General features: G+C 41.3%; 1 protein-coding gene across 2 annotated transcripts in view; it reads left to right on the top strand.

Moving 5' to 3' along the window:
- FBN2 (fibrillin 2) overlaps positions 1-14,014 on the top strand; it is a 236,114-nt gene that overhangs the window by 90,620 nt on the left and 131,480 nt on the right. For both annotated transcript variants that reach the window (XR_016235341.1, XM_002710087.6), the window contains exon 8: positions 9,930-10,055. Coding sequence is in view for 1 of the 2 variants with exons in the window: in XM_002710087.6 (XP_002710133.2) it covers positions 9,930-10,055 (126 nt within the window). In the remaining variant the exon portion in view is untranslated. The remainder of the gene's footprint in view (positions 1-9,929; positions 10,056-14,014) is intronic.

Here is a 14,014-nt window from a genome sequence, read left to right as displayed (position 1 = left end):
GCCGCCGCGGCTGGCATGCTGCGGCCAGCGCACTGCGCTGATCCGAAGGCAGGAGCCAGGTGCTTCTCCTGGTCTCCCATGCAGGTGCAGGGCCAAAGCACTTGGGCCATCCTCCACTGCACTCCCTGGCCACAGCGGAGAGCTGGCCTGCAAGAGGGGCAACCGGGACAGAATCTGGTGCCCTGACTGGGACTAGAACCCGGTGTGCTGGCGCCGCAGGCGGAGGATTAGCCTAGTGAGCTGCGGCGCCAGCCCTGTGATAGCATTCTTTGAGCTACCTCCTGCATCTTCTACTTCAACCCTTTCTCTGCATGGAAGCTATGGATCTTCTGAGTTTGTGTTTGAATCCCCTGGAATCCCCTATTCTCAGGACCAAGTGTTCTGTAAGATCATTCTCTGTTTACCTCTCTAACATCATTGCTTTCCACACGTTCTGATTCAGACACTTAATTCCTGGACTAAATCACGGTCCCTCCGGTCGAGGTGTGCTTTTTTTTTTTTTTTTTTTTTTTGACAGGTAGAGTGGACAGTGAGAGAGAGAGACAGAGAGAAAGGTCTTCCTTTGCCGTTGGTTCACCCTCCAATGGCCGCCGCGGCCAGCGCGCTGCGGCCGGCGCACCGCGCTGATCCGATGGCAGGAGCCAGGAGCCAGGTGCTTCTCCTGGTCTCCCATGGGGTGCAGGGCCCAAGCACCTGGGCCATCCTCCACTGCACTCCCTGGCCACAGCAGAGAGCTGGCCTGGAAGAGGGGCAACCGGGACAGAATCCGGCGCCCCGACCGGGACTAGAACCTGGTGTGCCGGCGCCGCTAGGCGGAGGATTAGCCTAGTGAGCCGCGGCGCCAGCCCTGAGGTGTGCTCTTTCTTCCTCCTGGAAAACGATGCTGCATTTCATTTCCGTAGCCTGTTCTAGGCTTGTGTGTGTCTGTTTCAGTTTTGAGTGTTGCTTTCCTTTAGAAGTCTTCTCACCCTGCTTCTCCTCTGTGTTCCCACTCTGCTCTTCACCAATCCATGTGTAGCATTTATCATACACCGTTGCCATCAGGTGTAACCCTGAAGTCCTGGCCACCATCGCCAACTTCTGGGGAACGGGCCCAGCAAAACTATGCTTTCAGCTCAGCTCACAGCTTTAGTCTTGTTTCTGGTCTAAGGAAAGGTTTGATTTGCATTTTGAAATCAGCTGGACTTTTTGCTTTGTGTTTCTCTTTTTATGTGTTTTCTGTCAGTGATGTGTTGTTGGAACACGAGAAGTACTAAAGCCTCTTGACTGGGTCTCAAAGTCAGCATGTTTAATAATCTGTGCAGGTGATTCTCAAACCCAGTGTTGTCACATCTGTGCTCTGTTTTACTCTGCCACGAAGCATGAAGCTATCCGACGTGAACTCAACTCTGCTTCCCTCTCTGACCGCATCTGCGTTTTCCCTCTTCCCTGCCTTTGATGAGACATCTTCCCATTTTTTTTCAGAGAGAAAGGTTCCAACACTGTACTTTTTTCCATCAGTGTTGTATTCTCCTTGGACTTTGGCCATGAATTAGTTCATCTGCAGTTTGTGTGTCTCCTCTTTCCTGATCTGCCTCTTTACCTGCCACTGAGGCCGTCCTGGAGCCACAGAAAACAAGGTCTCCCTTCTGTTGCGTCCCAGCTCGCTGTGCTGTTTCTTGCTGACTTCATTCCCTGTGAACTTTCCTAAAGGCTTAGTCTCTACCAGTTGCCTCACTTTCCTCACCACCAACTTAATTCTTAACCTTTTGTGAAATTGTCTTTTCATGCTTCTCTTCTTTCAAAGGAATTTGAAATTTTAGTCCCATTAGACAAAGACCAGCAATACTGAAAAGTTCTATCATTTCAGAAAGTCACTAATGATGGCCAGGGGCCAGGACTGTGGGCAAGTGGGTAAATCTGCTGCCTGTGACACCGGCGATCCATATAGGCATTGATTTGTGTCCTGGTTGCTCCACCTCTGATCCACTTTCCTGCAGATATGCTTGGGAAAGCAATGAAAAATGGCCCAACTGCTTGGGCCCCTGCCACCCAGGAATTGTCTTTTAGTCCCATCATTAACTGGAGCTCAGACTCTATCATCGCATCTCTACTATCCTTGACCCCATTTTTTCACTCAGCTTTCAGGAATCTTTGCCAGAAGCGCGATTTGGATCATCTCTTAGTTTGATGCTTTAGTTGCTGTATGTTGCTTGAGAAGCACGGGGGACTCCTGAGAATGGCACCTGGGTCTTCCACTTAACTTGGTGGTGGTATCTGCTAAATAAATTCCTTGGCTCATGGGGAACTGTTCACTGCCCACCTCTGCCTTTTGATTGATCACCTCCGATTGGCTCCTAGTATTTCCTTCTTGGAAAAACACCTCCCATCTTCCAGGCATGGTGAAGTTCTCCATTCCTTAGGAATCTTTATCATTTACTATGTCCTGCAAGAACTTTTGCTCGTTCTCTGAATTCAGAAAGCATATGGTTCAAATATATTGTTGTTTTCTCTATTGTAGTATGCCTTAGTTTGCATTTATCTACTCTGTAGATTGTAATTTCATTCAGATAACAGATCATGTGTAATTGATATTTGGTATGTAGCAAATCAGATTCTTAGTCTGTAATAACTTAATGAGCTCAGAAATAAATAGAATATGCCAGTCAATATCTGTTTAAATGATTATGTAAAGAAAAGATTTTGAGTTTTAAAGAATTAATGACATTTTCATTAGTTATTGTTTCTTTTTCTTTCAAGTAAATTATTCAAGAAATAATGACCTTTAATGGCCAACTTCTTACTTGCAGCAAGCTGAATTTTCTGTTTGTTTCAGTCTGATTCAAGCTTATTCCAGAAAAAAAGACATAGAATGCAGTGATAGCTAATATTTACCAATTATAGTGAAAGGTAAAACAGAATGATAGTTCAGAAACTTTGTAAATGTCCTTCCCAGCTTTGATATAAACTCTTACCTTATGGACAATACATTCACAAGAAGATTCTAAGGATTGGATTTGTCCACTTTCCACAAATAAATTGTATATAAGAGAAAAGTAATTTCGTGCCAACTGGCAGGCCTGGAGAAGTTAAAACACTAGCTTTATTAGTTATAACAAAAGCATATCATGCAAGATCCTCTAGTGTTTAATCATTCATATTAAATTAGAAAACCTGTATATCAGTGAAAAACAATATGACATGGAGGGCAAGACATCCACAGTGGTAAATTAAGGGAGGACTTCAATAGTCCTTTGCCCTATAAAAACAAGAATTTAGCCAGTGAAATTTGTTTTTTAATACCAAGAGTTTTTTAAATCTCTGGAAACATGCAAACAAAAAAATCCAGTGCAGTATAAAAAGGAGTTCTGCATCATCATCGGTTATTAAATCTAGCCCCATATAAAAAGGATTACATACCATTATCAACTGAGATTTATCTCAGAAATGCAAGATTAAATAAACATCTGAAAAATCAATTTAGTACATAATATAAGTCAAATAAAAGATAAGTTATGTTCATCTCAGTTGATGTAGAAAAAGCATTTAGAAAAAGAATCCAGTGATCTTTTCATTTAAAAATAATCAACAAATTAAGAAACTTCATCATCTTCATAATGGATATCTGGGAAAAACTATAGCTGACATCATTCTTAATAAACATTCCCTAAGGTCTGGACAGGACAGATGCAACACAGTCCCTGTCACAATCCCAGCTTTATTTTTTGCAGAAATAGAAAAGATCATCTTAAAGTTCAATGTGAAAATTCATATGTAAGCCATGTATCGTTTAGGAACATATATAAAGCCATGGGAACATATATAAAGAATTCTTATAACTCATTAATCAAAAGACAACTCAATTGAAAGATGTGCCAAGAAATTCAATAGATATTTCTCCAAAGAAGATACCCAAAAGGCCAAAAAATGGAGATAGCCAACATATTTGTGGGTTGATTGATGAATGAATAGATTATCTGTGTCATACCCAGACAGCAGGCTACTATCTTTCGGTAAGAAGGAATGAAAGTTTGAGAGAAACCACATTTCTGAACTTGCAAATACTATACTAAGTAGAAGAAATCAGTTACAAAAGACCACATTTTTTATGATTCTATTTATGTGAAATATCCAAAACAGGCAAATGTATAGAGACAGAAATTAGGTTAGTGCTTATCTGAGGCGTGGAGGGGGAAATGGTGGAGTAATTACTGATGAGGTGGAATTTTAGGAGGATGAAGATTTTCCACAGTTATGTTGTAGTTGGGATAGCACAATCCTGTGAATGTGCTAAAAACATAGAATTTTACACTTTGGATGTGTGAATTGTATAGTGTGTATGTTATGTCTCAGTAAAGCTATTTATAAATATTCAGTGAAATTCTGAATGCAAAGTTTAACAGGAGAAAGCAAATATCACATTTTCCCAACTTAGTTTATCATATTGCTATTCCTGTTGTCCTTAGAGAACCTTGAAATGGAGATTAATTTATTGCTTGTAACACTTCAGATGTGAATTTTTCTAATATCAAATAGTGTATATGAAAAAATGGAAGGGTCAGTGTATAACAGAAAGATACTTTTTTTTTTTTTTTTTTTTTTTTTTTTTGACAGGCAGAGTGGACAGTGAGAGAGAGAGACAGAGAGAAAGGTCTTCCTTTGCCGTTGGTTCACCCTCCAATGGCCGCCGCGGCCGGCGCGCTGCGGCCGGCGCACCGCGCTGATCCGATGGCAGGAGCCAGGAGCCAGGTGCTTTTCCTGGTCTCCCATGGGGTGCAGGGCCCAAGCACCTTGGGCCATCCTCCACTGCACTCCCGGGCCACAGCAGAGGGCTGGCCTGGAAGAGGGGCAACCGGGACAGAATCCGGTGCCCCAACCGGGACTAGAACCCGGTGTGCCGGCGCCGCTAGGCAGAGGATTAGCCTAGTGAGCCGCGGCGCCGGCCAGAAAGATACTTTTTCTATATCAACAAATATTGTAAAATAAGAGCTTGTACGTGGCATTGCTATAGACAGTCTTTTGAGAACCTTTATTTAAAACAGAGCTTACTGTTGGTGCTAATTCTCTGTAACCTCACTGTTACACGGGCTGCTGTGTGTGTGACGTATGTGTGTTTGGACTGACAGGATGTCAGGGGCAGTGTTCTTAGAATTAAGTGGTAGCTGAGGTCCCACCAGCTTGACTTACCCAGATTTTCCTTATGTTCTACTTAGGGTGAGATTCACAGTGAATATTGTGAATGTTGGTTGACAAATAGGAGGTTATGTGGTTTGGCAGTCAGGAATCTGTCAGATGGTTTTGTTTAGGTCTGATTATCTTAAAAAAAATTCTGTGTTGAAATTCTTTGGGTCACCAAACATTTTCCAGCCCTTGTCTTCCTTTGCCCTCCTGGGACTCACCTGATAACCCCTCTTATTGTGCAGTGCTGTCCTTAGTCGCCACCATCTCTTACCTCCCAGGCTTCTTCCCAGTCTGGCTTTTGTTCTCTGATGCTCCCTTGGTTACTGATGGTTCTCCTGGTTCCCTCCTCAGTTCTTTTGTTCTCTTTGGAATTCTCAGTTGCTACAACATTACATGTTGTCCATATACCTAGTGATAAACCACAGGTGACCATCTTCAGAAGTTATTTTGCTGCTGACTTTCATATCAAAATTCTTAGCTATGTAGTTAGAATTTTGACCTGTTTCTCTCCAGTACCATGGGTTCCAAATGTCTGAGACTCAACCTCAAAACCTACTCTTCCATGTCCCATTCTCTGTTAGTAGCCCTATGTTATCCCCGTCATCAATCAAGCTGCAAGTTGGAGACACCCCCTGGTGGCCAAGTCCTGTTGAGTTCTATTCCCGATGACCTCTGTTAACCCTTACTTCAGGCTCCTGGCATTTATCACTGAGTGTTACGTCATCTGTGCCCATTAAACACCAGGATTGTCCTTTTTCAAATACTGATTTGCGTGTGTAATGCTCTTATTTAACGTAAACTTTGGTAGGCACTGTGCCTCTCCTTCACAATAAAAACTTCAGAGTGGATCTCCAGGATTTGGCATCTGCCTAACTGGCAAGCTTATGTTCATGTTTACCGGCCATTCTGGACACTTCCCGTTCTTCACCTGTGCTGCACTTTCAGACTCCCTTCCCCATCCTGATTTTTCTTGTTCCTGTTTATTAGTCTGAAGCTAACTGCGACCCACTTGCTAAGGACTCCAGGCTCCACCAGGCAGCACAGTGTTTGAGCTGAGCAATTACTGAGAAACTGACATGTGAGCCCATTCAAGACATCAGGACAAAAGCAGGTTGCTGGGGCCTTCTAGGGGAGAGCTTTCTTGTTTAGGAGAGAGCCACTGCAGAGGCGCTGTGATGGGAAGGCAACCTCAGGAGAGTGACAGAACACAGAGGGCGGAGCTGAGCATGCGGCAAGAAAATAAGCAAGAGACATTGGCTTACACCAACCCATAAATCTGAGCCACCTCCAGACTCCAGCTATTAAATTTCTGGTGAATGTCAATTTGGACCAGTTTTCCTAATACTTGTAGCCCAAAGGCACAAGCTTATAAAGTAAAAAAAAAAAGAAAAAAAAAAAAACTTGAAGGATGTGATAGGCGCTTGGCCTAGCAGTTATGATATGACCCTGCTTGGGACATCTGCATCCCATTTTAGAGTGCTTGGAAGCAGGTCACATCTCTGCCCCTGATACCAGCTTCCTACAGATACCCAGTCTGGGGGGCAGCGGGTGATATCCTAAGTACTTGAGTCCGTGCCGCCCATGTGGGAGAACTGAGTTGAGTTACTGGCTCATGGCTTTGGCCTGGCCCAGCCGTTGCATGTATTTGTGCAGAGAACCACAGATGGGAGCTCTGTCTATCTGTTTGTCTTCCTCACAAAGTACATGAATAGAAGTTTTCAAGCAAGTTCAAGGAGAGATAAGTACAAGCACATTGGATGTGCAGAACACAGATGAAAACAGTTCCCACGCGCCAGACTTCCCCTTTTCCCATGCGTGTGCTCCTCACCATTGGGCCCACTGGTTTATACATGGCCCATACACAGGAGCACTTCAGAAATTTTGAAATCTGTGCACGCTGAAGGTCTTCATAAAGTTCACAGGAAATGTATATTAAGGAAAAAACAATGCATGGATTTCAAAAGTTTACAATAAAATAACTGTACCCTTTATTTTTATCTTCCATGAACTTTTTGAAGTCCCCTCTAGGCTTTCTCTTGGTGAAGATATCTGTTCCAAATCTGATTATTAGATGTGATCCCAAAGAACTGATGGATAAAATAGCTAAGTGCTTGCATCCTTCTGATCATAAGTGTTAATGCTAAACTTAAACTGAGGGATAAATACAGAGCATGGCTACACTGACGTGCAGGGTGTTGTGAGCAGATTTTTTAAAAAGCAGCAAATTTTTAAGTTAATATTTGGGAGTCATGGCCCAAAAATAAATTGAAAATATTGTCCTTTTCTGTGTGGAATCCTTAAATACCTTCCTGAGAGCCTTTTACACACAGTTATTTTGCAGCTAAGCTTTCAAGGTAGAATTGTGAAGCATGTAGTTAGAGGTTTTATATGGGAATGTATTTAACAGAAAAACCATGAATTTAATATCACTTTGTACGCTCATTTCTTTTTTTTTTTTTTTAATGAATCAACATTAACTTGACAGGACTCTTCTTTTTTTAAAAAAGTTATTTTTGTATTTGAAAATCAGAGTTACACAGAGAGAGAAAGAAGAGGGGGAAGTGGGGGAGAGGGAGGTCTTCCATCCGCTGGTTCACTCCCCAATTGGCCACAATGGCCGGAACTGTACCGATCCGGAGCCAGGAACTTCTTCCGGTCTCCCACGTGGGTGCAGGGGTCCAAGAACCTGGGCCATCTTCCACTGCTTTCCCAGGCCTTAGCAGAGAGCTGGATCAGAAGAGGAGCAGCCAGGACTAGAACTGGTGCCCATGTGAGATGCTGGCACTACGTACCTGCTGAGCCACAGCACAGGCCCCTGTGTGCTCATTTCCATATCCCAAATAATTTTTCTGCCCCCCCCCCCAAATGCCAAACATCTTCGTATTTTCTCTCTTTTTATTATCTCAGGGTATTTAGGACTAGAGCACAAAGAAGATCTTTATTACAAGAGGAAGTGCCTAGAATGAAAAACTAATGCATAAATGGACCTAATTCTTCTAACTTTTGAGAATTTGCAGCAACTCTGGGCTCCACAAGCACCGGAATGATTGGCATAATCTTAGCTATGTAAAGAATGAGTAGACAGGATTGAGTCCTTCACATTTTTACTCTTGCTCTACTTGGTACTATTCTCTTTTTTAAAATATTACTTAATTATTTTTCTGGCCTTCCTTATCCAGAGATGGTCGATGAGTTTATTTGGTGAGTAACATGTAGCTTTTCTAGTTTTTGTCTCTTTCCTGAGTCCACATTCAGTTGTGTTGAGATTGAGCACTGCACTGAGATGGCAATGCAGGATGCAACAGGTCCTAATTTTGCACACATGGTTTCGTTTTGTCGGATTAAGTCTGATGGTAACTCTTTCACCACATTATGTAGTTGCTCCGCATGTAGTCAGTTCATGTTAGCATTCTGATCTCTCCTGGGGCATTGGTGGATTTCGATATGTATCTCTGTGTCTTCAGCGGCTAACTGTGCAGCCTCAAATACAGATATTATTTCAAAGAATGTCTGAATCTGGTAACTTTTCTACAAGAACATGCCAAGAAGATACATAAGCATATAGTTATTTCTTGATACAGCTTGTAGGCAAAAGTGACTTGTCAGACTAAATGAGGAATAAATGAATAGCCCAGTAGAGGAATGCAAAAAATGCATTGCCAACCTTTTTTTGACATGAAATTTAATTTTTTTCTCTTGTATTTACGATAGGAATTTTTTTCTTTTTATTGATACATTCCAAAAGAATGTATATAACTAAAAAGAAAAAAAAAGAAATTAAAAGCTCCAGTGTCCTTTGACTTTTAGGTCATTATGTTTTTGGCTTTTATAATTAGGCTCTGTATTCATCTCTGCTACCTCTGTTCCTTAACAACCACAAAAAAAAGACTGGTAGCTCCCAGGCACCCCTGGCTGGATTTTCCCCACAATGGTTCATTTCCTTTCAAATGTATTAGCAATTAGCTCCCAGTGCACCTAATTGCAGCTTTGTTTGACTTTCCACCTCTCTCTGCCCACTGGATTAGAAGAAAAGTACATTAAAGCTTACATAAATGGCCAGGCTTGCTGCTTTCAGGAAGATTTAAAAGAAAGCAGAGCTTTCATTAATGTGAAAGGAAATAGAGTAGTCCCAGCGTCGAGTCAGCTGAATGGGTTAGAGCAAGGAGGTGCAATAGGAATACTGGACACTCCCCAGTGCCCAACAAGTTTGCCCTTTGCTGTGCTTCTGGGTTCTTTTAGACTGAAGTTAGGCACAGAATCTCAAATGTAAGTACAAAAACATATCCTAAAGCCAGGTGGAAAAATGAAGTTATTTATCATTTTTTGTTGGTTCAAGTAATTAATATGGAAATTAGCTATATATTTTCAAACGTAGTTTTTCCAAGTTTTAAAAGATAATCATAGTATTTATATATATATATATATATATATATATATATATTATAAAGGCTCTAGTAGGATAATTTCCTAGCTGATGCAGAATGGAAACTAAAACATTGTCATTTTTACTAACTCCAATTTAAATTGGGTGGGGGGGTGGAGGACACTGTTTTGCTTTAGTTGGCTTTGGTTTTACTGCCATGGGAGTTTACTTTCATGTCAGTTCCCATAGATATGTGTGAGAAATTCTTCAGGGCTTGAAACAAGAGTATCTTCTAGGTTATATGATCTGACTTAATCAACCATGAGAGCTCTCATACTCCTTTTTTTAAAATCCCCTTTAAAAGCTGTTTAATGAAAGCCTTTCTCAATCTTCCTTCCTTGATTAGACATCGATGAGTGCAGCATCATTCCTGGGATATGTGAAACCGGCGAATGCTCCAACACCGTGGGAAGCTATTTTTGTGTGTGTCCTCGTGGATACATAACATCCACAGATGGCTCTCGGTGCATCGGTAAGCCTCCTATCTTCAAGGCGCAATGCGCTGCTTCCTTATAATGACAGAACAGTCCAACCCAGCTGTGAAGATGGCAGTGATGCATAAAACCAGTAGGGCAATGGCTCGAAGAGTTGTTTAAGGTAAACGGTACCACTCCTGAGAGATTAGAGATGCAGGTACTCTTTGCAAAGACTTCTGTTTCACAAGCCTTCTGGGTTTGTTTTATGTTGTCAAAATCATTTTGAAAATAAAGACTTTCTGATGACCTTTCTCTTGCCCAGCGCTGGAGACAGAAAGGCCTGAGAGAGATTTTAGCATCTGCTTTGGGAGACAGAACGTAGTAATTAAAGGTTCTTGTGTTGCTGTGAATCATGAGCACATTCACCATCTTATTTACTTAGAGTTTGTTTATTCTAGTAAAAAATAGTTAAGACAAAAAAGAAATTGACACCTTTAATTTTGTGTTTTGAGCATATTTAAATTAAAGCCAAATATATTTGTATGCTCCCCTTTGTTTAGACAGACGAAACAGTGCTTCCCAGTCATAGGGTAAACCATCCATCCGCGGGCAAGCCCCAGGCCTTGTCTCATTGTGAGCACAGACATGCTGAAGTGTCCCTTGATGCGTGACCACCTTTCTCTTCCTGAGCATTAAGCCTGGTCAGCTCCAGTTTTAAGCTGATAGTAGCTAAGAAGAGAGGGAGAAATGTGTACAGTTCTCTTGGAAAGCACTGGTGACTCAGGCAGTGCAGGTATTAGGAACATGCATTCCGCTTGGTCATAGAGAGGGTGGCAGTCTGGGCAGTGACGCCCTCCCACCCTGACCACACTGTTGCTGTGTCATCACTGCCAGGGCCTCTGGGGATCCTACTCATGGCACCCAGGTGAACTGGGTCAACGGGATGGATACACAGAGAGTCAAGGATGGGAATGAGAAGCCGTGGGCCGCTATCAAAGGCCTATGGCCTGGAATCACTCCCATAGTATTCTTCATTTCCCTTATTTTAGGGCTTATTGTTTTCTTGGTATTTTTGGGTCATGCACTGGCCAGACTGTGAGCTGTGTTAGGTCCTGCTCTCTGCAGCTTTTTAGACCCTGGGCCATGTGTGACAACATGTACAACTTTTGTGCTCAGTCCATCATTTTTCTGAAAGAATAGGAAAATCAACATATGAATGAATGAGACAACACTGTGAAAAGATGTTGTTGGCTCATAATTGCTTTGTGTTGCTTGCCTTTTGTTGGACGTGATGTTACAGCACTGAGTTACAGCCCTAAGATGCTTAAAGGGCAAGAATATGCTCAAGCTCCTGAAAACTGAGTCCCGTGCTAACCAGGAGTCCTGTTCACTTGAGTAGCAATACCCTGACTCCCAGAAGAAAGCCCTAGGCAAGGAGAGAAAAGCTCTCTAAAATTACAAAACTAATGCTAAAGTGAAGCACGCATGCAGCTTAAAATATTTTTGAAAAACTGTCTTGGTTTTAGATTAAGTATGGCTTTTCCACAAAGGAGAAAAAAACACATCTACCATTTTAATGTGTAAGAGATAGATATGACTTTGCTTTTTAAAATTTTGATTCTGTATTTTCTTAGATTGAATTTATTTATGATTATATTATGTATGTCTTGGATATTTTCATTCTGTTTGTTTTGTAACCACATACTAATCACTATGATTGGATGAACTCAAAGCTATATTTTTGAGTAAAAAACAATATTGTCTTCAGGATTCCTTTTTTTATAGTTCCATAATTTTAGAAATTGCCTTTCTCTTTTAATTTTTAGTTTATTTATATAAGATGATCAGATTTCATGTATTTCATATATACAGATTGAGGAGCATAATGGTACTTCCCACACTCTCTTCCCTACTCTCTTCTTTCTTATTTTTTCTTTTAGTTTTTACAGTGACATACTTTGTTTATTTTATAATCATAAGCTTAACCCTCTACTAAGTAAAGAGTTCAACAAATAGTAAGAAGAAAAAAACACTGTTCCTCATTAGTAGAGACAAGTCTGCAAACAATAATCAGATCTCAAAAATGTCAGGTTTGCTCACATACATTACATTTTTTGTACTCTGTTAGTTACCATAGATAAAGGAAAACATATAATGTTTGTCTTTTTGGGACTGGCTTGTTTCTGTAAGCATAATGGTTTCCAGTTGCATCCATTTTGTTGCCGAAGACATTATTCCTTTCTTTTTATGGCAAAGTAGTGCGCCATAGTGTATATATACCACATTTTGTTTATCTAGTCATCTGTTGATGGACATCTGGTTTGATTACATATCTTAGTTATTGTGAATGGAGCTGCAATAAACATAGGTGTACAGATAACTCTTTTATATGCTAATTTCATTTTGTATACGAGTGGGATGGCTGGGTCTTACAATGTATCTGTTTTCAGACTTGTGAGATGTCTCCATATTGTCTTCCACAATGGCTGTACTAGTTTACATTCTCACCAAAAGTGGATAAGGGAACCCTTTTTCCCACATCCTCACTGGCATTTATTATTCTTGGTTTTTAATGATAGCCATTCTAACTGGGGTGAGGTGAGGCCTCATTGTGATTTTGATTTGCATTTCCTTGATGGCTAGTGATCCTGAGCATTTTTAAGTGTCTGTTGGCTATTTTATTTTCCTGTTTTCAAAAGTACCTGTTCAAATCCTTTGCCCATTTCTTTTCTTTAAAGATTTATTTATTTATTTGAAAGTCAGAGTTACACAGAGGAGAGGAGAGGCAGAGAGAGAGCAAGAGGTCTTCCATCCTATGGTTCACTCCCCAGTTGGCTGCAATGGCCAGAGCTGCAGTGATCTAAAGCCAGGAGCTTCTTCCAGGTCTCCCACATGGGTGCAGGGGCCCAAGGACTTGGGCCATCTTCTACTGCTTTCCCAGGCCATAGCAGAGGGCTGGATCAGAAGTGGAACAGCCGGGTCTTGGACCCGTGCCCATATGAGATGCTGGCGCTTCAGGCCAGGGCATTAACCTGCTGCACCACAGCGCTGGCCCCTGCCCATTTATTAACTGGATTGTTTGTTTTGGTGTTGTTGAGGTTCTTGAGCTCTTTATAGCTTCTGAATATTAATCCTTTATTAGTTTCATAGTTTGCAGATATTTTCTCCCATTCTGTCTATTGCTGCTTCACTTTGGAAGTGTTTCCTTTGCGGTGCAGAAGCTTCTTAGCTTGATGTACTCCCATTTGTCTGTTTTTGCTCGATTACCTGTTTTTTGGGGGTCTATTCCAAGAAGTCTTTGCCTATGATGTCTAGCAGAGTTTCCCCCAATGTTATGCTCTAGTACTTTGAGGCTATCAAGTTGTAGATTTAGGTCCTTGATCCATTTTGTGTTGATTTATGTAAAAGGTATAAGGTAGGGATCTTGTTTCCTATTTCTGCACACAGAGATCCAGTTTTCTCAGTGCCATTTGTTGAAGAGACTGTCTTTTCTCTAACGATTGATCTTAACTCCTTTATCAAAGATTAGTTGGTTATAAATGCATGGATTGACTTTTGGGATTTCTATTCTGTTCCAGTGGTCTACATGACTGTTTTTTTGTGCCAGTATCAGGCTGTTTTGATAATAACTGCCCTGTAGTATGTCTTGAAAGCTGGTATTGTGATGCCTCTAGCTTTGTTTTTGTTGTTTAAGATTGCTTTTGATTTTCAGGGTCTCTTGTGTTTCCATATGAATTTTCACATTGTTTCTTCTGTATCTGAGAAGAATGTTGTTAGTATTTTGATTGGATCTTCTTTTTTAAATTTTTTTATATTATTTGGCAGGGTGGGTTACAGAGATAAATAGAGAGATAGAGATCTTTCATCTGCTATTTACCTCCCCACATGATTGCACTGGCCCTGGGCGGGGCCAGGCTAAAACCAGAAGCTTCATCTGGGTCTTCCACAAAGATGCAGGAGCCCAAGCAACTTGGGCCATCTTCTGCTGCTTTCCCAGGCACCTTAGTGGGGACTG

Source organism: Oryctolagus cuniculus, chromosome 6, assembly GCF_051225735.1.
Source record: "Oryctolagus cuniculus isolate XC-2025 breed Fujian yellow rabbit chromosome 6, ASM5122573v1, whole genome shotgun sequence".
Classification (NCBI taxonomy): Eukaryota; Metazoa; Chordata; class Mammalia; order Lagomorpha; family Leporidae; genus Oryctolagus; species Oryctolagus cuniculus.
Note: the sequence above shows the minus strand (reverse complement) of the source record. Positions and strands in the feature narration are given on the sequence as shown.